This window comes from Schistocerca piceifrons, chromosome X (assembly GCF_021461385.2).
Source record: "Schistocerca piceifrons isolate TAMUIC-IGC-003096 chromosome X, iqSchPice1.1, whole genome shotgun sequence".
Taxonomy (NCBI): Eukaryota; Metazoa; Arthropoda; class Insecta; order Orthoptera; family Acrididae; genus Schistocerca; species Schistocerca piceifrons.
Genome location: NC_060149.1, coordinates 212,531,990 through 212,556,125, shown reverse-complemented (window position 1 = coordinate 212,556,125; position 24,136 = coordinate 212,531,990). Strand labels below are relative to the sequence as shown.

Genomic DNA, 24,136 nt, shown 5'->3' with positions numbered 1-24,136 from the left:
GTCACAAGTTGGCTGCAATGTTGGGTGGCAGAATGTTATCCAATATGAAATTTGTCAACTACTTTTGAAGATATAATTGCTTAAATGTTGATGGAGATTATGTAAAGAAGTAATGACAAGTTGTAACTATAAGATTTTTCTTATATTTTTCTTTAACTATTTTGGTATTTTTCATAGCCTGGTGGAGGTTACTTTTCAGATGGTCCTCCACTATAACGTTGTGTGTTTTCAGATGCACTGTTGTATCAGAGCATTCAATGGACTGCTCAATGTAGTACACACCAGAGCCTAGGAATTGACTGCCTTGCATGCGTTTTGCCAGTACCCCTTCTCTTTTACTGTTTCCATAATAATAAAATGTTTGCTTTTATCTTTCTAGGTGTATCCATTTTGTTTGCACAAGATTTCCAACTGACTTTTGGATGAACATTAAAGACTTTGTATTTTAAATAATATTTCACTACGGGAATCTTTAAAAGAGAAATACAGATAAAAATAAATCAACCACAGTAGGAGTAGCACTGAGTAGAAATAGCAATGATATAGCTCCGTAACAGCAATGTTATGCACAGAGATTGTTGACAGCACATTTTATTGATACTTACAAAGAAAAAATGCACAGCCATTCCTATCACAAATGACAGATACCGAAATGCGCGCGCGTGCGCACACACACACACACACACACACACACACACACACACACACACACACCACTAATTCACAAGAAAGAAGTTCTTATTTTTATATTATTTTACCAAAAAACACATGACAAACAAAAATAACAAACATCTGAACGAGTTAGGGAATGTGTGTTTCATAACACTTAAATCACAGTTGTTCAGTACCAACTAATTCAACTTAACTTACTTTATCATTACATGATACCTTTCTTTAAAAAAAAAAAAAAAAAAATCACTTATGAAACCAAGTGAAAAAAATGTATTAAAAAAAAAAAAAAAAAAAAAAAAAAAAAAAAAAATCAGTCGAAAATTAACAGATAATAAGCAAAGCAGTACAAAATGTACGAGATTCAGCATGATGCATCAGATCACATTTGTGATTAAGTGTACAGAGTACAGTTAGTCTGCCTTTAATTAATGATCATCAAATCCAGGCATCGGGTAACTCAATGCAAAATTGCATACTTCTTCCTTCAATTGTTGTATCTTCAGTGATATGTCAGCATCATTCATCATGCACAACTTGAAATCCTTTATCTTTGGACCTAGAGGAAGTAACAGTCATTAATTTAGCACGCTATTCTGTTGCCATAAAATTTTGTATGTACTGTGCATCCAAGTACCTACCAGACTTTGACGATGTCTCAGCAGCAATCTCAACAGCTCTATTAATGTATGCCACAACCTTCTCAAAATCTTTCTCTTTGAACTGCCGTGATGTTAAAGCAGGAACACCTGTTGCAAAGTACAAATGATATATGAGAATTTGGAAATACATTAATGATAACCGAACATGCCACGAAAGTAAAAACTATATGACTCAGTGAACAAGTACAGAAACAAATTACCAGTTACATTCTCCTTATTGCAGATCATTAGAGGAGATTGGAGTGAGCACTGCATAATGGCAGATGCTTGTCAGATTCAATCAAACCCACTAATCTGCCTCCATTGTACCTGGGACTGATTTTACTCAGCTTCACAACCGTTAACTTTCTTATTTGCCTTTACTCTCTTTAACATCACTAGACTGGTTTATAGTCTAAAGGAAGGAAAGTAGCTCCATATTCAGTTTTGTTCATCACTTACCCTCTTCTTTTCTTTACATATCAAATGCACTCTGTTGGTAAAGTTAAAAATAAACATTTATAAATGATTCACCAACCAGCTTTGGTGGGACACAGTGGGGGCAAATTATTTACTTTAATTTTTTAATAAGCATATTATAGTAAGTGAGACTGTTTAAAATCACAAATGTATCTCTTGATTTTGAGTTCACTACATAAATATAGGGAGAAAAAGGCTGCAGGTGGGCACTGGACTTCCAGTATCAATAACTTGTTGTTATTAAAATGACGTTAAGTTCCTAATTGGAAGAAAGTTTTGCCTATCAAATATTTAAGTAATACACAAGCAATAAAGATGTAAGATAATGTTTATTTCTAAATGAAGAAACCATGAGTAAGCAGTACCTTACTTATCATCAATAATTGAATATTTTTTTCTTAGTATAACAAACTCAGAGGGCAGAAGAAAATAACATAAGGGACACCAAGAATCCTCTATGTAGTATGTTCTAGTCCTCCGATTGTTTCACTTTTTCAAGTTTTGGTACCATTTACCACTTCTTATTGTTCAAGTATGCAAGTATTTAACAGAAGTTTAATTCTTCTCAAGCTTTATGTAAGTGCTGTTAAAACATTTGTTACTGAAATGCGACAATTTATGCGTACTAACCTAATCTCAGACCACTGGGTGTCATTGCACTCTTATCTCCTGGACAAGTATTTTTGTTTACTGTAATATTGCACTTGTTGCAAACAGTCTCCACTCGTGTACCATCAAGGTTCTTTGATCGTAAATCCACAAGCACCAGATGTGTGTCTGTTCCACCTGATACCAGAGAATAACCACAGTCAAGTAAACCTTTTGCCAAGGCTTTCGCATTCAGAAGAACTTGGTTTTGATATTTTCTGAACTCTGGTGTACAGGCCTAAAATAAAAACAGAATGATCTTAAACCATGTAAAGTTCTAAGGGCTAGATCTGAATAAAAATCTAAATTGGAAGGTACACATTGACTACTTAGCAAATAAACTTGACAGCTTAGCATCTGCATTGTGTATTTTGGTGGGCTCCACAAATATATATACACCAGAAAGATTGTCTATCAATGATACTTTGAGTCAGTTATTTGTCATAGCATAATTTACTGGGGAAATTAGCAAATGTGATGAGACTACTAGTATTACAAAAGGAAATAACTAGGAAAATTTGTGTGGTCGAACAAGTATCCTGTCAACCACTCTTAAAAATTTAATAAATCTATATATTCCCTCCCTTCACATATATGAAGCGTTGTTATTCTTACATACAAATCAGCACACACATTAAACTCTTTCTGTTTCAACCACAGCACTTGCCACAGAAAGAATTTTAAACTCCCAACACACTGTTTAAAACTATGCCCAAACAACAAAGTATGTGTGGTTTAAAATTTACTATAAAATAAAAGGCAGCAATGTATTTAACATGGAGCTTGGTTCATTGAAAAGATTAGTCTTTACTTTTCTTGTGGAAAAGTGTCGTTATTCTATTGAAGCAATCATTGAGGACAGAGTATGTATTTGTGTAGCAGTAACTCAGAAATGCATGTAAGATAATGTAAACTTTTGGATTTCCGTTTAAGAAAGGTTTCTTATTGTGAGTGTGATATGTCTCCTGTAAATCAAATCAAATGATTTGAAAATTTTATGTTACAAGATAAATAAATCACATTTCATATATTTCACAATGATAAACAGTGAACCTATTATCTTACATAACCAATGAATTTTTAAAATAACAAGGAGCCTTAAATGTTGGTTCTTTCTAACTGAATAGATTAAGTGAAACTGCAGTGTTAATATAATGAAGAAAGACAGACATAGTCTACGTCACTACATCCAGATTACTGGTTAAGAACTTTGTTATAGGTCATCCTCAGAGCCAATTACCTAATACAAGGAGAGACAGGGCTACAATAGTACACGGATGATTGTAATGTGATATAAAAATACAAACAGTGGCACTATATTAGTAAAAAATAAAACATCAATACCTAATTACTGCAAAGTGCAGCTCATCAGCAGGACAAAGATTCAGTTACAGCTATGGGAAGTTGTGCAAAAGGAACTGCAAAGGAAGTTATGCACATACTGTTACATGGCTGATGACATATTCCAGTGCCCTCATATGATTAAAGCTGCCTTTGAAATAAGTTAAAATTTCAAAGTAAAAGCCTAAACAAAATATTAAATACATGATCCATTATACACAAATGACAATACATGATTTATTATACACAAAGTCAAAAATATACATGTTCAAATAACTTACGGGAATACAGCTGGGTGAAGTCATCGACAACTGCTGACATTTTGACAGGTGACCACCCAGTCATTTTCAAAGCAGAAGTGCAGCAAGTAAGCACCGTGCAAGTGACCCCTGTCATTTTCAAGGCAAAACTGCAGAAAGTAAGCACTGCATTTTTGCCTTGAAAATAGGCAGAGTTCACCTGTTGAAATAGCAGGGTTGTCAGTGATGTCACTCAGCTGCATTTCCATTAGTTATTTGAAACTGCATATGCCGGGAAAACTCAGGTCTCATAAACATACATGCTTATGGAAAAAACAAATGATGGTAGTCAAGACAGCACTACCCACAGCCAGACAACCTCACAGACCATGCATCAAATGGACATATTCAAAATCATAGAATCAGTGATACAACAGGTACCCTAGATTGAACAAAGATCATCATCATCTTATAGCATATTTGTGTGAATATAAACCACACATTTTTCCCTGACTTTTGGCTTGAAAAGTCACAGTGTGGCCTATTATCAACATTTTCCGTCCTCAGATCATAAATTGTCAATTTCAAAATCAAGTGTACATGTATCTTGAGGGTTGAGAAACTTATTACAGTAGCTGTTCTTAACAAAAAGAAAAGAGTCTGTTTTGCAAAACTGTGTCAGCTTGTTTACACACTTGTTCACTTTGTAAAGAACCATGGCACAGTGACTGATGCGAGTCAATGTTTTGATATAAATTGAACGGCCTCCCTTGGTACTAACAGCTGTTTCAATGGAGCCAACCATAGTTATCAGATGACAGTGTGTTCAATGTGTGCTTGTGAACAAAAGCAGAGGCACATACCATACAGAATTCCACATCACAGAAATGTTACATGTATTTGAATTTGCAGTAGTTCAAATTTGATGATGTGATCAATGAAGCTAATCTTTGCTACAAAATACATAGTATTTAACTGCATAAATCGAATCTATTATTAAAGGTATTTGAAAGCCATTTTGCTACTTCTAAAGATTCTAAAGATGCAGACAATTCATTTCACTTATTGCGCTTCATTTTTAACTATTGAAAATATTATCAGGAGTAGCATCTTTGTCTGATTTCTGTTTACATCTGGAAACTTCATCTGCTTCCACATTTCTAATAGTTGCAAATATAGTTTTCAAATACCTTTGACAAAAGTAAAGCATTTACGAACACTGTGGATGCACACACAAAGAATTTTAATCAAATCTAGTTTAAACAGATGGAGATAAAATTCACACAACAATGAATAGATTACTGGTAACAATAAATTTTTATTGCTTTTGCCAAAAATATATAACTACAAGTACATGAAATCTGAATGCATCAAAACATTACATAGCTGGTCCAATTTACTTCAGAATATCCAATTTTACCCAAATCAAGCACAAGCACTTCTCAGCATCACCAGCGTCTGAATCTTCACTAGATAATCCAGAATGTTGCTCAGAGAGTTGCTACGATGAAGGGTATCTACAGTTCCATCAAGATGATTAGAAATTCCAGATTTTTTATAGCTTTTAATGACAAGTTCTTCTGATATCGACTGCCAAGCAACAAAAATCCAATGGCACACTTTTGATACGGAAGCACATAACAAACAGCATCCTGGTGTCAAACCCATTATGTAATCTCTATAGAATTGCCTTATACTAGCTTTGAATCGATGATTTAAACACACATCCAAAAGCTGCAACACACTTGTCATGCCACCAAGAATAATAACTAGGCCATAGTTTCCTTCTTTCAGATTCTGTTTCACTCAATTACCAATGTGCCCAAGAAAAATATACAACCGAAGCACTGACTTTGAGTGAAGAAGAGCTCCTGGCCGCTTATTCTGAAATGTTGAAATCCAGACTAAGACAAGATCCTCTGTCATCCACCATCACGAGCTCTTACACTGCTACCAGGTGGGAAGCTTTCTCACCTGGCTGGGGTTTTCTGATTAAAAACCACATATGGTGGCAACTTTAGTCTTATCAGGTGTAATCCTTGACATCACTGTGCACTGCTACTTTTCAGCATCATATGAACATATTTGCACACCACGATCACCTACATTATTTACCATAGTGCTTCTCGGCATATCAAAATAGACCGGCATTTGGTTTGCATTCCCTATCTGGGAAAGTAAATAACAATTTTTGCATCTAAGTCAGATTACATAATGCTGCAAAGATAATAAACTATTTTCGGATGCTTGAGGCAGTTTCTGTGCAAGTGTAATTTTGTGACGAACAGATAGTGTGTCTCATTGCATAAATCACAGAACCTACCCATATTAAACTTTAAATTCTAGCAGTGAAATGTTTCTTTTACGTTCTATTTTGCAGCCTTCAATTTGAATTATTTCCTTCATAAGGGCATATCTACATTTCTTATTTTGAGCTACAAAGTCAAGCAAGACTTTTTTCACATCTGCGTATTTGACCTTTTGCCCTCGAAATGCACATTGACTAAGTATTTGGGAGTTTCTGTTCACTTGCACATCACTGATGAACATTTTTCTCATCAACATCAAATCTGCGTCCAGCTTCCCACTTTTTGTGTTCCTTTGCATAGCTGATAATGTTAAGTGTAAATTTCACCAAGTAAATAGTATGCTCATTTCCTATCATCACTCGCAATCAAAATGATCAACTTTTCTCTCAGTCTCAACTTCCTTACACTGTCTCTTAAATCAGTCATGTCTCCAGATCTCCCAACAAATCTGATATATCCACAACACACGTGTCAAGTGTAGAGAGCCTGCCACCTAGTGGCAAAGCATGTCACGATTTTAGCAGTCCATGCTATTCTGCTGACTAGTTGAACTTTCTTGTAAATTTAGTAGTGTAGCTCTATGCGCAATAATCTCCTGTCAAAAGTTTAGGTGCAGCCTATACTCACATGTTAAAACAGGCATTCTGTGAAAATGTGTTCTCTTCATTGAAAGTAATGCCTCGTTCTTTTCATTTTGCACAATGTATTTCAAGCTCCTCCAGCACATCCAGGTAATGCCCGTTGTTGGTTTTGTGGAGGATCTCCATGTCTGAGATTTTACAGATGTATGCTGACATGTGTGCCATTGACTCTTCTAAGTATTTAGGAGTTTCTGTTCACTTGCACATCACCGATGAACATTTTTTTCATCAACATCAAATCTGCGTCCAGCTTCCGACTTTTTGTGTTCCTTTACGTAACTGCACCTAAACTTTTGACACGAAATTATATAAAAATCTCAAATATAGGCTACACTACTAAATTTACGAGAAAGTTCAATTAGTCAGCAGAATAGCATGAGCTCCTAAAATTGTAGTTTCACATGATTTGCCACTAGGTGGCAGGCTCCTTACACTTTACACGTGTGTTGTGGATATACCAGATTTATTGGGAAGTCTGGTGATGTGACTGATTTAAGAGACAGTGTACGGTCTTTTTGTGCATAATTATGCTCTTTGAAACATGTTTTAAACATTCTACCTGTCTGCCCAATAGATCATTTCTAACTATCACAAAACATGTCCCTATACAAATATGAGTGTAGATACTCTTTTTTTTTTGCATGAAATATTCTGTTGATCTTGCTGTGCTAAAATACTTTCAGTTTTGAAGGCTGCATGTAATTTTGTTTACATAAAGACTTTTCAGTTTTATCAGATGTTATGCTGTGGTATGCCATGCTGATATATTTCTTATTTAACTTAGGTTCTTTCCTCCTTTATTTCAATTTGTTATTTACCCACGTATTCTGATTATGTGCTTTAGAATATCAATTTCTTTTTTAATCTTGTCTTGTGATTATGTCAGATCTGACATTCTGCTTAGCAGTGAAAGAAAGCATGCTTCCTTACATCTTATGGGGTTACAAGAGTTCACGTGGATTATAAAGTCTCTCTCTTCTTTTACTGTATATTAGATCGGAGAATGATCTGTTGCAATGATTGATACCAGTAATTTAAATAAACATAAAAAGTGATCTGGATGATGTCAGTCTTTCTTCATTATATTAAAAGTGGTCACAGTGCCCTCAGACATCATGTCTTCAATTAAGTTAATTTACTGCATTATTGCAACTGCTGTTCCGTAAGACAGCCAACATTTTTGAGACGGTTTGTAAAAATTAAATTGTAGCTTGAATGTACAACTTCACTTTCAAATGAATTCTTACTTTGCTGTCTACCATGTTCAGGAATGCCACTGTACTTTTGTGATTAGCGTATGAAAACATTAACCCTGATCAATCAATCTGTAAATGAGGAAGTCTTACCAACCATGATCCATCAGCTGTCATGTTAAAATTGCATTTCAATGGATAAATTAAAAAAAAATAAAATAAAAAAATCCTGAATGCAAGGTGCTGTATACTACCACAAAATTCTGTGCATTGCTATTTATGAGATTATTTCACATCCACTATCTGATGAACAACATTAATCAATCCCATTTTAGATTGTTAATGTTTGTGTTCTTTATGTCCAGTACTGGTGTTTTTGTCGTTCAGCAAAAAGCACCTTTTTTGACAAAAGGCATCAACTGCAACTTGAGGAAGGCAAATAACTCAATCACATTAAATGTAAATGATAATTCCATGGATTGTGTGAAAAAACAATATTTTAGTGGTGAATATCGACTGACAGCTGAAACGGAAGCAGCACACGAAGATACCAGCAAGAACGACATCAATATGTCAGCAAGTACAGCACAGTTACACAGTATTCCTATGTACACCTAGTCCTTAGCTACGATATCACTCTTTGGGGATTAAAAGCACCAAATATGGCCAAAGTATTTGAACTACAGAACAAGGCCATAATAATAATAATAATAACTAAGAGCAATAATAAGGCTCACTGTAAAAATCTGTTTAAAAATTAGGGTATTGTAACTGCACCATCAGATTATACCTACGAATCCACTATCTACATTGAGAAAAACGTAATTATTACACCAATTATTATTACAGCTCAGTCCATGACCATGGAAAAAATCCTATGCAATTCCAGGTAAGTATTACAAGTTTCTTTCTCATATTCATCATGAAAGAAATTAATAAGTAATGGTCCTCTTCTAAAGGGAATGGAACTTTACACCATAGAAAATGTTTGAAGTTACGGAAAAATAATAATGTTATAGGAGGTTTACAATGAAGTGGTTAAAAACTGCTGATAAAAGGCCACTCACAACAAAACCAAAAAATATTAAATTGATATAAATCTACAAGGATGCTTTGAAAAGTTCTTGGAATCACTACAATAGGCCAGTGCTAGTTGTTCACGTGATATTCATTCGACTGTTGCCTGTAAACACGTGCCACAACAGTGCTATTGAAAGAGAGCTGTGGCAGTGATGTGGCTCTGTTGTTCCTGCGTAGTGATTTGAAAGGGGGGGGGGGGGGGGAGACGAGATTCGAGCAGTGATTAAGTACTTCATAAAGAAAGGTATGAAAGCAAAGGACATTCATGCCGATTTCCAGAATACACTGAGGGACTCTGCCCTTTCATATTCAACTGTTCCCAAGCAGACAAATGAATTTAAATTTGGTCGGGAGAGCTTAGACGATGATCTGCGCAATGGCCGGCCAAGATGTGTCACTACTCCAGAAATCATTGCAAAAGTGCACAAAATGGTCATGGAGGACGGCCGATTGAAAGTGCATGAAATTGATCATGCTTGCCAGATGTCATCTGAAAGGGTATATCACATTTTAGCTGAAGAATTAGAAATCAAAAAGTTATCTGCAAGATGGTTGCCGCGACTCTTGATGGTGGGGATCAACACACATGTACCACTGCTACGGCAAAATTACACGAACTAAGGCATGAGTTGTTGCCACACACACCTTTTTCACCTGATATGGCTCCGTCAGACTTTCGTTTTTTCTCAAAACTAAGAATTTTTCTTCGTGGACGAAGATTCACTTCAAACAAAGAACTGATAGAGAGAGTTGACAACTATTTTGCAGGCCCGGAGGAAACTTATTTTCGAGATGGGATCAAGGTACTGGAACATCGTTGGACCAAATGCATTAATATACAAGGACATTACATTGAAAAATAAAAAAAGTTTCAGTGACATAAGTACTTTTTTTCTATTCCGTTCCAAGAACTTTTAAAACCACTCCTGTATTTAAAATCAAGCAGACTTATACAACATAATACAATTTTCTACAAAAATATATAAATATGTAAGTAATAATTAAAATGCTTTAAATACTATTTTAAATAAAAAATAATGTGTACTTACACAGTAATTATAATTTAAATGTTTCATTTATGCTGATCCCAAGGATTTCTTGAAACATTCAAGTCCCAACTCAAAACACGCAAAATATCTATTTATAAATTTGGTAGAGGAACAAAATTTTGAATTTTTCAGATAATTTCATTATTTATGAAACAAATACATTGTCCCAATGCAGTTATCTAATGTTTTAAGGCCTTTGTTTGTTGTTCTTTTGTAGCACTTTCCAAAATCTTCAAACACTTTGTTTTCTACTCTTTCACTTCCAAGTCTATTTTCCTTTTTTCTAAACTGCTCTGTTGTTCTGAAAGGTGGTGTTCTTAGAGTTGATCACAATATTCCACATAACGTATGTATTTCTTGCACTGTGAACAAGGAATTTTGTAACATCCTAGTTGTCAATGTTTCCTATATTGGATACAGCATCCTGTATTTGCCTATTTATAACAACTGATTTTTCCCTCATGTTTTCAAAGAGGCATTCACCATTAACCAAAAAGCTCCATTCAATGTTAGCATTCCATGGGAAAGACTCCAAAGTGCGAGGGTTGACTTAAAAGTAATGCCTCCACCTTCATAATTCTTCAAGAGTTGGCAGCATTCGTATGCACCAGGTACTGGCTTGTTCCGTAGCCTCTTCTCTACAGTTCCAGTTGGCAGGAAGCTTTAGCATTGAACGGTCGTGTTGTTACACTGTAAAGTATGGAACCCCGCGCAAAAGGTCGGTCAATGCGATTTAAGCAAGGTGCAGTCACTGAATTCTTGACAGCAGAAGGTTTCATCGGAGAATGAAAGCAATTTATGGTGATTGTGTTGATATGAGTACTGTGCATCGTTGGACGAGTAAGTTTAAAGATGTTGAGGTGGGAACATCTGACCTGCGTGACAAACAAAGAGTTAGACATCCTGTGACAGCAACCACCAAGTTTCACAAGCAAAATGTTGACAGATTAAGGATGATCATCTTATCACTCACAGATTGCAAGCACTATCGGCATTTCACATATGGCTCACATTATTGCTTTGCTTGGCTTGGCTATCTGAAGATCTGTGCATGATGGGTATCCCGGATACTGACTCCTGAAATGAAAGCTCAGGGACTTGACACTTGCCAGGAACTCCTCTCGGGTTACGAGAATGAAGGTGATGACTTTCTCCATTCAATTGTGACAGGAGACAAAACATGGGTACACCATAACGAACTGGAGATGAAACGTCAGTCTATGGAATATCGACACAAAGACTCGCCCCAGAAAAAGAAAGTCAAGATGCAGCCCTCAGCTGGAAAAATCATGGCCACAGTGTTCTGGGACGCAGATGATGATATCCATGTTGATTTCCTTGATCATGGAATAACAATAAATTCAGAGTGTTACATCACAACGCTGGGAACTCTGAAACGACGGCTAACAAGGGTCCAAAAGGAAAAGGGAAATGTTTTCCTGCAGCAAGACAATTCCAAACCACACACTTCAGGTGCCACCACAGCAGAACTTCAGAGACTGAATCTCACCACCATATGGCATCCTCCATACAGTTCAGATTTAGCACCGCCTGACTTCCATCTGTTTCCGATAATGAAAGATGATCTGTGGGGACATCATTATGCTTCTGATGAAGATGTTGAGAGAAAGCTGAGACTGTGGTTGTGGAAACAGAGTGTCAAATTCGTCCATGACGGCTTCAGAAAACTTCTTCATCGTTGGCACAAATGTATCCAATTGGCTGGTGATTATATGGAAAAGTGAATATTGGTTATTAAAGATCACATTCTAAGGATTATTTCTACATTTGATTTATTAAAATATTCCCATCCAAACCCAATTAAGGAAGGTGGAGGCATTACTTTTTATTCAACCCTCATAATTTCACACCAACCACCAAATATTGGTATTTATCACTTAGGATATTGTACCAGAAATGATCAACTCTTTTTCAGAATGGCTGTATTCTTTAAAAAGAACTGATAACATACGGCAGGGATGTCAGGTCCTTGAATTCTGCATTACATTATCTACTGCAGTTCCACTGAGGTGATTACTTTCTGCGAGATTACAAAACAGCTTATCAAGATGTGCTTTTGCCAAACTGATGTTAGATACAATTAAACCTGGCTCAAGCATGTAATGGCAAGTGTCAGCAGGAAGTTTAAGGGTGGCCTGTTATTAGGTTTCATGACAAATGTTTGAAGACTTGTCTTACATTCTTGTCAAAACTTAAGAGTATCGACAGTTCTTACATCCAAACTGGTTTTCTTAAGTTCTTTACAGGTATCAAAACCTAGAATTATGTTTTTGCAGGTGATAGATTTTTCCTTCCTTGGCAGCACCTAACTTGTTTGATATGCTTTTATCTAATATCCCTGGCTTCATAAAGTGTCCTAATACTGTTTTAGTGTGGATACCAAAGCTGTAAGGAGAAATGGAATTAACAGAGCATCTGTTTGGGACTGTGTTTGGAAAGGTTCGATATGCAGGCTAATGACTTGGCAAAAAGCAAGTCTGGCACACAGCAATGGATCATTAATAATTTATTCACCAACATGAAACTTTCATTCTTTGGTTCATTCTTATTCTCCTTCATACCTTCAAGAAATTTCTTCATGTCTGGTGTTATATCGATAGCTCTTTGAGCACATGAGGAATTCACCAGACATTTGATAAAACAAAATTTTGGAAAAACAGTGTAGCCTGAATACTGGGTATACAATGCTATCCTGTCTGGGAAACTCTTGAACAAGCTATAAAAGGCTCTCAAAAATAATGCAGTGTCCCAATGTGTCACTTGACTGCATCTTGAAAAGCACTATGCATGTAAACAAGTCCAAGGCTACCAATATCTAGCAGTTTCAACTCTGCTGAATGTGCTTTATATTCTTTCAGAAACAGTTAATTCACATTTGGCCTGTCATTGAAATCTGGAGAATCTTTACCTTTGGTATGTTTATCACATCAACGGAAGAAGACAGAAGATCAGTAGCTCTGGAATGACCAAGAAAACAGGAAGTAAGGTATCTTCTTGTAATCTCTTTTTATCTTCATCCTAAAATCTTGTATTTACAACCATTTGTGTGGGCCTCACAAATTTATTCAGTGATTCATCAAAACCAAGAACAATGTAACAAGCTTTCATCAGTAACCCAAGCAACTGTTGATTAAAATAAGGTGGAATTCCGAATATAAGAACCTTGCTTAAGTTGCATCTTGTTAGCTACAGCACGATCTTTACACATTCCTGAGATTACAGTATCCTCCTTTTCAGCTTCCTGAATTGACTTGTGGGCCATAAGCGTTTCAACACACCACAGAATTTCTCTCATTGTCACATCTTTTAATACAAATTCCGCAAGTCTGCATGGATGATTTGCTGTTGAAGGTAACAGAGATACTTCAGATTCTGAAGACGACAATACTGAAGTGTGTGGCTCAGAAGTAGTGTGTGACAGAATAGCAGTTGACTTTTTTGGCTGCAAAACACTTCAAGTTGAGAAAATGTTTTCTTACTTAAAGCACGATGTGTATGCTTTCTCCCCTTCACGTAGCTAAAAAGTGACTGACATCCCATATTACCATATTACTTACAGATATTTGGCTACAGCAGTAACTGCAATAAGCTAAAATAGGTTGACCAGACACAGGTTCAAGCTAGTCCTTCAAATTTATGTGGCTTTTCCTAATATCTTGATAAAATGCAGAACAGGGAATCAGAAATCATAAAGCGGTTACAGCATCGGTGATTTCAGCCGTAAATAGAAATATTAAAAAAGGTAGGAAGATTTTTCTTTTTAGCAAAAGTGACAAAAAGCAGATTTCAGAGTACTTGATGGCTCAAAACAAAAGTTTTATCTCAAGTACAGATATTGTAGAGGATCAGTGGACAAAGTTCAAAACCATCATACAATATGCATTAGATGAGTATGTGCCAAGCAAGATTGTAAGGGATGAAAAAGAGCCACCATGGTACAACAACTGAGTTACAAAACTGCTATGGAAGCAAAGGGAACTTCACAGCAAACATAAAAATACCCAAAGCCTTGCAGACAAACAAAAATTACATAAAGCGAAATGTAGTGTGAGGAGGGCTATGTGAGAGGCGTTCAACAAATTCGAAAGTAAAGTTCTATGTACTGACTCGGCAGAAAATCCTAAGAAATTTTGGTCTTATGTCAAAGCGGTAGGTGGATCAAAACAAAATGTCCAGACCCACTGTGACCAAAATGGTACTGAAACAGAGGATGACAGACTAAAGACCAAAATACTAAATGTCTTTTTCCAAAGCTGTTTCACAGAGGAATACTGCACTGTAGTTCCTTCTCTAGAGTGTCGCACAGATGACAAAATGGTTGATATCAAAATAGATTACAGAGGGATAGAAAAACAATCAAAATCACTCTAAAGAGGAAAGTCTGCTGGACCAGATGGGATACCAGTTCGATTTTACATGGAGTATGTGAAAGAACTTGCCCCCTTTTTTTGTAGCGGTGTACGGTAAGTCTCTAGAAGAGCGTAGCATTCCAAAGGATTGGAGCAGTTGTAGAATTTTGGAACACTTATTATGTTCGAGTATAATGACTTTTCTGGAGACTATAAATCTACTCTGTAGGAATCAGCATGGGTTTCAAAAAAGACGACTGTGTGAAACCCAGCTAGCGCTATCCGTCCACGAGACTCAGAGGGCCATAGATACGGGTTCCCAGGTAGATGCTGTGTTTCTTGACTTCTGCAGTTCCCCACAGTCGTTTAATGAACAAAGTAAGAGCATATGAACTATCACACTAATTGTGTGACTGGATTGAAGAGTTCCTAGATAACAGAACGCAGCATGTCATTCTCAATGGAGAGAAGTCTTCCAAAGTAAGAGTGATTTCAGGTGTGCTGTAGGGGGATGTCATAGGACCGTTGCTATTCACAATATGTATAAATGACCTTGTGGATAACATCAGAAGTTCACTGAGGCTTTTTGCAGATGATGCTGTAGTATATCGAGATGTTGTAATGATGGAAAATTGTACTTAAATGCAGGAGGCTCAGCAACGAATTGACGCATGGGGCAGGGATTGGCAATTGAATCTCAATGTAGACAAGTGTCATGTGCTGCAAATACACAGAAAGAAAGATCCTTTATCATTTAGCTACAATATAGCAGGTCAGCAACTGGAAGCAGTTAGTTCCATAAATTATCTGGGAGTAGGCATTAGGAGTGATTTAAAATGGAATGACCATATAAAATTAATCACCGGTAAAGCAGATGCCAGACAGATTCATTGGAAGAATCCTAAGGAAATGCAGTCCAGAAACAAAGGAAGTAGGTTACAGTACAGTTGTTAGCTCACTGCTTGGATACTGCTCACCAGTGTGGGATCCATACGAGATAGGGTTGACAGAAGAGATAGATAAGATCCAACAGGGAGCAGTGCGCTTTGTTACAGGATCATTTGGTAATCGCGAAAGCATTACGGAGATGATAGATAAACTCCAGTGGAAGACTCTGCAAGAGGGACGCTCAGTAGCTCGGTACGGGTTTCTGTTGAAGTTTCAAGAACGTACCTTCACCTCCTATGTATATCTCATGAAGAGACCATGAGGATTAGAGACATTCAAGGTACCCTCTGCCACAAACTGTCAGGTGGCTTGCGGAGTATGGATGTAGATGTAGATGCAGATGAAATTAGACACTGTAGCACTATTAATCTGTAAACATGGAACAAATAGTTACACCATTTTAAAACACACACGCATTCTCTTTATTATTATGTTTAAGCTCTGCACACACTGTCACATCTAGGTGCTCGGAATATGTTTCTTGTGGCATTTCATGACATGTTTTCACCTTTGTTTCTGGTTTCTGTCCACACTGGTGGCAATGTTTTCTTGTATCCCTTCTTCTGTAATGCTGTCGAATAATTTTCATATTGTTTGCTACATTATGTCTATTGATCAGGAAACTGTAATGATATGGTGTGCCGAACTATTAATACTTTTAGAGATTTCATGCACACAAAATAAAAGGCCTCACTATTGTTGGTGGACAAAAACATTCTAGAGAAGAACTGGAGGTAATAATTTGCTACAGGAGCTGAATATGGAAGACTGCTCTGTTTTTTGTAACTTCATTTGGACGTCATAGACTGATTTTGAATTCCAAATAGTGCCTGAAAGTAGGAGGGCATTGGTGGAAGTCCTGTAGGTCTATGTAATGGTAGCTAAATGAAAAACTTCCATTAAATAAGCATAGTATCAAATTGTTATTCAGCTGGTATGATTCCGCACAAATCATGCTTTACTTCGTCAAAAGTGTCGTTACTCACGAATGTGACACGATAATGAATGAGGCAGCAATTCTCTGCAGAGTGTCCTTTTTTGTGCTGTTCTTTTATTGTTTGCTTCACACATTCAACAAGCAGACCTCAGCATAGTACAGCGATATGTAATAACTCAACAATTTTCTGCCTTGACCACGCCATTTTCTCAGAAAAACTCACTACCACAAGAGAAAAAACAACATGGATCAACTCTGTACACCAGACACAATGTGACATACAAACATGCAGTAGTGCCATGCAGCAGTGAGTGGGTGACATGTATTAGCTGCCAGAAAAATTCTTGCCTTCGACCTGTACAAACAATGCTACAGATATTTGTTTCTGTCTTTCAAAACATGTTTCAAGCTAAGTGTACATCCACCTTCAGAACTCATAATGACATTGAACCCTATCTACCTCACTTTCATTAATGCAGAACAATAACAGCCTTAACATCAACAATTTAAACAAACTTTTCCAAAAACATAAACTTTTAACCACAAGCAAAGAACATACTAGCGGATAATGAACTAAACATTGGAAAAAAGTTCAAATCAGCATGAATGAGATTTAAATATGCGTGTTATGATATCATGTGAATGCGGATCAAGCTGGTTTCATGTTTATAAACAGTAACCTGCTTTATCAGTTTTAGTAAACATGAGATGCATAATGTATTTTATGTTGACTTCATATCATATGTTGAAAACACATACTTGCTAGAGCTGGCTGTGAAAATACCTTGTAAACACGTAATAAATGTTACACTGAAAAAAATATTTTTACCTTACCTTTCTTTTAAGAATTGCAATGTGACCATAAAATTTAATCACTGGAGCCTATTAACTTTCAAAAAACCATTATTTAGCAATACACTTTTTACACGTCAAAAACGTTGCAACGCAAGAATCTGTTCCCTTTGACTGCACACAGGTGCCAGCATTGGCTAATATTTTTGGTGCGATGCCGACACATTCAAGACAACTTTCAGTTTAACTAGTATACAGCCAACATAAACATATATGACACATATATCGCAGCCAGTGCTTTTGTAGTTCTAAGCATGAATAATTATATTTTTTCACTGCTAAACAAAAAGAAGGAAAACACAAAAAAGAAGTTGGTGGGCTGTAAGACTTTACATATTTTGAAATCAGTAAGTTTTAAATAAGGTATAAAATCATAAGCAAATACATCCATAAATGTATTTCTTGCTGGTAAATTTCCATAAACTCAAGAACGCCACTGTTCCTGAGATGGTGATTTGAAGAGTCCTATCTGAAAGTGCAAGTGACATACAGCCAATTTTGGGTTTTGAAACGAGAACCGAATTGACATTGGCGACAATGTGTGGTCACCGTATTGCTACTGGCTACAATGACCTTTGATATTTGGTTGAAATACCGACAAGAAATGGAGTTGTATTAAGACTGAGCCAATATTCATATAAGTAGTACTTTTAAATACTAGGTATTTTAAAATTAGTGGTTTATAAAGCTAAATAATATTGAATTACAACGTTAAGTTAAAAAACAGAAAATTCCCTAAGATTTTATGAAATTTCTGAAATTCTGTGAGATTTCCCTGTTTTTCCCAGGTAAAATTTAATCCCCTGAGAATTCCAAGTATTCCAGAAGAATCAGCACCCTGTATGTTAACCTTTTACACACCAAGAAAAATTAAACGAAAGGTTCAAAATAGTACTATTTACTACCAGAGAATCAAACTGCACAACAAATTACTCAAGGAAATGAATGAAAACCAAAATATTTATCAAGGCAGTTAAAGCATGTCTCTTAAACAATACATACTACACAATACAATTACTTAAATAAAAGAAGACGTGGTTGGTAAAACATGTAATACGGCATGTAAATACTGAAAAAAATAAAGTAAAAAATCATTTGCCACTCCAAAATTTACCTTCTGGGTGTAACACGTGTTACTGGGAAATTATCTGCTCAACATCCATGATGGAAAACACAAATCTACTTTCATCATCTCCTTTATCATGGTGGAATGCAGACAGTTTTTAAGACAGAAAAATGGGAAACCACAAAAATGTAATGCTGAGGCAGGGATACCATGATAATTCTGACTTCAGTCAGACGTAAGAATTTGTAGTGTGCGAAGTGACTTGTTATGCAATGTGTTTCAATAGACAAACATTAGTTCTGGCATTAAGTAAACTTGATTGAGCATTAAAATTGCAACAATATGAAGATGGCATAAAATCAACATCAAATGTAGAAACGTAAAACAAAACCTACAACATAAAGCAAATGATTATCATTTCAGTGCAACTACATGAAGTAGGCAGGAGTAACGCCACCCACATTCTGTATGTAAGAAAATATTATGCAGTCGGTTTGTCATTCAGAAATTGCTTTTAAATGTTGGTTTTTATGAGAAGACTGTAATATCTTCCGCCACGTATAGGAATTCAACAACAGCAGGATTGCGGCCTATAGAGACAGTGTTTTATAGTTGGCTATATTACTGCTCACAGGTAAGGCCACACTCAATTCCATGCAGGATCTTAACGGCCCCACACAACTAGTGCCTGATATGACAGACATTGTTCACTCATCTGTGAAGGATCATACAGCTACATCATGTACCTCGAGTCAGGAGATCCGTTTGCTTTCAGTAAAACAACTAACTACATGCACAGAGCGACAATGTTTGGAGCACCATTGGCTATTACCAAGGTTACCATCATTGTGGCTTCCCTTGCCAGAACAGCAAAGATAGGCATACCCACAGTGGTGCACCTAATGAAAATGCTAGACAGGGGAGTGTACCACATTGTCTTCTGAGATGAGTCCCAGTTCTGCTTAGAGCAACACGATGGTGGTGTCCGTGTGTACAGTCTCCAGGAAGAATGAACATTGTCAGATAGCATTTTGTCATCACCATACAGGCCCAGCACCTCACATGATGGTATGGGATGTCTTTGATTCACAACATGTAACTTCTGGTTTACATAGTAACTATTTTGGTCAGTAGATATTACATTTGAGATGCGTTACATCTGGTGGCTATGTCCTGTCTTCGAGGTCTTTGTGATATTTTCTTTCAACAAGATAATGCAAGACTACATGTTGCTCTTGTTTTCCTGACCTACCTGAACACTTATGCTGTTTGAATGCTGCCCTGACCAGCACATACTATAGATATCTCAGCTGATAGAAACGTCTGGTTGTGAGTTGCTGAGACACTGGCATTCCACCAATCACCAGCCACTATGACTGATTAACTGTTCTGAAAAAAATAGAGTTGAAGCAGTGTTTAATAACATATCTACAACTCTCAGGCAAACCCAGTTTGACTATGCCCAGTCTGGTGACAGCCATTGCTGCTTCCAGGTGTGGCAGTTCTGTCCACTAAATTTTGCACCTACAAATCATCTACACATCTGATCATGTATTATTCCTACTATAAGTAAAATGTTGTTATTTCCTATCCTTCCTGGTATTTTATTTCAATGAATAGCATTGTAGTTGTACCAGTAAGCTAATAAGTCTAATATCAATGTGAAATAATTTGTGGATGAATTAACAACTTAATAACTGACAGATGTATCAGAAGCATTGTGGGTTATGCTTATTGTGGTGTCGTCTGAGGAGCAGGGTGCCAAAGCCAGGTTGGCACCTCGCAAAGAAACCACAGAGGTACAGTTGCCACATGTCACACCCATGTATGAGAAATGCTGATGCAGCCCCACCTTCTTGAGTTTCTCCCCACCACATGGCTGAGCAGAGGAGTGGTTAGCCCAGTTCGCAGTTAATGATTAAGACAACAGCATTACCTTATATAGGCCACCAGTATATTAAATGCTTTGGCAGAACGTTAAAGTGAACACTGTCAGTTATTCTTCAAGTGGAGAATCTTGTAAATTTGTCTGCATCAAGTGATACTTCAATATTCAAGAGACAGATGTAAATATTCAGAACATTCCTGTGGAAATTGATAATACAAAGTTAAGTAAATCTTCATATCTATATTGTAAAGAAGTGAACTAACATTTTATATGTTATAGTTCTGCTCAACCTTCTGCCGGAGCAAACAAAATAATCCACTGTTGTGCCAGCAAGTGTACTTTTGCACAGCACAACATTTACCATTTCGTTTTACCACTTTGGAACAGTGTATTCATATTTAAAACCAGCTAACTGCCTAAATAACTTCCAGTTTGCTCCACTGACCAGTCATTTTGGCAGCTTCTTTTTAGGAAATGTTCTTTTCACTACCCAAGAGGGTTCCCACGCAAAACAAGTGATAGTAGGCCAATCAAACTTTATGGAAACATTTGTAAGGACATGTGGAAGAGAAATAATGAATTAAGTGTGCTTAATTCCTGCACAGAATGTTCTAAGGGCATATGCTGTCAACTTCAATCCATGCAAAAAATGTAAGAGCAAAGCCTATGCCAATATCTGCATCACACCAGTGAGTTTTTATCGATACCATTTCACAATTATTTGCAACATTTTTTCAAGCAGTGGACTGTGGAATGTTCAGGTGACATGGCACAGCTCATGTACTCTTTGAATATTGCACATTGCATCTAGTATTCTCAGCCACCTTTCCCAGAGGCAGTTCCCATATCATCAGTTAATTCAAAACTCTGAATCATATTCTTCAACCTCAGTGTAGAAAGAGTACCTCTCCACATTACTTTCATGGGAGGATACTCGAAAATAGCAACAGCATTGTTCACCTTGTCTCGAACCATGCTGACTGTCTCAAACTGCAATGCACACTAATGCTTGTGTTTCAGCCCTACGTCACTGTACCAGCACCAGCACTTAATGGAAAGTCATGACAATAAAACCACTAACAATGTAAATTCAGCAGCACACAGTTTGAACATAATTCTTATAATGTTGGGTACCTACACATTAAATAGTTTTTCATCTAGACTGGCTGAAGTAGTGAAAGTTTAAAATTAACCACCCTGTAGGTCTTAACTGACTCTCCACTACACAGTGTGTGGGCCTTCAATACTAGACTGCTGGAGCGGATGGATGTAATGAGACATACATTTGAGGACTGCATGGAACAACATTTTTATTGTACATGAAGGTGTTTACTGACTCCACACTAATAAGATGTTTGTCAAAGTTATTTCTTTTCATCGTGTTCCTTACATGTGAGGACATTTGGCTATGTAGAAGCTCAAAAAAATGTAGCTCTACTAAAGTGACTGTACAGGCCACTAAGTTCTTGCCAGTTTTGTACTTAAAAATCAAATATTTTCTCAAAGGTACAGCACTTTATTTTAATTACTAGAAATACATTCTCTTATAATGAACTTTTCCTGTTACATATCCCAACTTAGTATACCGGCAACAAAATACAACAGCTTGCTCGAGTTCACTATGAGTGGGTGAATTTTCAATGTTAATTTCTAACAACATTCAAGCTCAGCAGCCATTCACCTTTTCTATAGGTAGCACACCTTAAGAATGGTGGATTATTTTTTTAACAAAAGAACTGATCACCACCATCATGATCCAGGCAGTTTAGTAAAGCCCTCAATCTCTGCAACACATAACGCTCCACATTTCGCCTCACATCAATCACTGAAGAATGCCCTATAAGTCAATAGGCAGTCACCAAGTGGGGAACTGTAAAGAAGATCAACTAAATCCTAGTCTAGTGTTCTTACTGAGTTTCCTGAGGTTATCAACCTTGTGCCACCCTATCCCCCTTAAGACAGTCATGTCTACTTACAAAATTCATTTAACTGCGTAATCAGTAATTAGAGGTATGAAGTTCGATCCCCAGTCAATTTAGGATTTCTTTTCTGGTACCTTACTTGTCGATTAGTAGCTTATGTACTTGAAAATTATGAAACGTAAAAGTATTTGGACTTGGTGTAAACTTTTTTGTTAAAAGACAACCCTTTATCATATATTAGTTTTAAATTTAGATGATTTACATAATTCCAACAAGAAACTTGGGTAGCACAGGTCCACAAAAACAGGGAGCTGGACTATATCTCAAACAGTTGTTCATTCAACATTCTGTTGGGCATATCACATACAGTGCAAAAATTTTTATAAAACGTCTCAAGGCAAGCAGAGCCAATATTTCAACTCTGACATCAAGTCCCAAAATTAAGCTCAACTATGATAACTGATGCATACACATATTTAAATATCAGGAGATAGTGCACAAAACAGAAGTTTCTCATGAGTACATGTAAGCAAAGTTTGTATTCAGCTACCAATTCTGATGTTAACATTACCATAAACATTATCTTCATCCCTAAGACTGCTCTGATACAGTTCTCCCCCTACATTTCCCTCTATTACCAAATTAACTATACCTTAATGCCTCAGGATGTGTTCTATCGACTAAGTTGTTCTTTTCGTCTATTTGTCTCTTACATTTCTTTGCTCCTGAAATTTATACAGAACCACCTCATCATATACCCATTCCACTCATCTAATCTTCAACCTTCTTCCATAGCATCACATTTCAAAAGCTCCTATCTTCTTCTTGACTGAATTGTTTCATATCTACATCTCACTTCTGCACAAGGTTACACTCAATATCTTCTGAAAATTCCTAACATTCAATTTATATTAAACATTACCAAGTTTCTCTTTTTCAGAAATATTTTTCTTGCTATTACCAGTCTGCATTTTACATCCTCTCTACTTTGGCCATTGTCAGTCTTTAGCTACTCAAATAGTAAAACTCCTCCACTATTAGTGTCATTTCCTAATATAATTAAGTCAGCATCACCTGATTTAATTCGACTACATTTAATTACTGTTTTAATTTTGTTGAAATCCATCTTATAATCTCTTTTCAAGACACTGTGCATTCCCTTCAACTGCTCTTCAAAGTCATTTACCATTTGATAGAATTATAATCTCATTGGCAAGCTGTAAATATCTTATTTCTTCTCCCTGAATTTTAATTCCCCTTGCCAATTTCTCCTTTGTTTTCTTTACTGCTTACTCAATATATGTTACAAAACTTTGCTCAGTCTTTTCTCAGCTACTGCTTCCAATTCATGTCCTTCAGCAATGTGTATATGTGAATGACAAAAAAAAATTCCCAGGTCTTTCCCGGATTTCCCAGTTAAAAATACACTTTCTCCCAGATGAAAACACTTTTTCCATGTTAAGTAACAATATACTTTTCCTCGGAACTGTAAAACTTATCAATCCTTTCAATGCTTGTGGTTTTATACACCGGTGTAGAATTTCCCGGTCCTTTAGAAAACGAAACGCAGGGGAAAAAACACGTTTTGGAAAGATGTCTGATGTGCAGCAACATGTACACTGCACATTTTCATATTACGAAAGTATAAATTCAAATTCCACCTAACATCGCATGTTACTTTCCGAAGGATTGAAATCGAGATTGCGATGTGCTTTTGTAAGCCAGTCGTAGCTCATGTCAAGTGATCTTGCCAGCCGATGTCAGCGGATATTCAGAGCATAGGACATGTGATGTAGTCAGCCAATAGCAAAATCACTGTTAAGTAGCGCGAAACACACAAATAGGAAAAGGTAATGGTTTAAA

At 36.5% G+C, this 24,136-nt stretch overlaps 1 protein-coding gene across 1 annotated transcript in view; it reads right to left on the bottom strand.

Moving 5' to 3' along the window:
* Window positions 1-575: 575 nt before the first annotated feature.
* The window catches only part of LOC124721621 (serine hydroxymethyltransferase, mitochondrial-like), a 118,299-nt gene continuing 94,738 nt past the window's right edge, over window positions 576-24,136 (bottom strand). The window contains exons 8-10 of the mRNA XM_047246680.1: window positions 2,421-2,676; window positions 1,311-1,418; window positions 576-1,228 (exon numbers count right to left, since the gene is read on the bottom strand). Of these exons, the coding sequence (XP_047102636.1) occupies window positions 1,098-1,228; window positions 1,311-1,418; window positions 2,421-2,676 (495 nt within the window). The 3' untranslated portion in view covers window positions 576-1,097. The remainder of the gene's footprint in view (window positions 1,229-1,310; window positions 1,419-2,420; window positions 2,677-24,136) is intronic.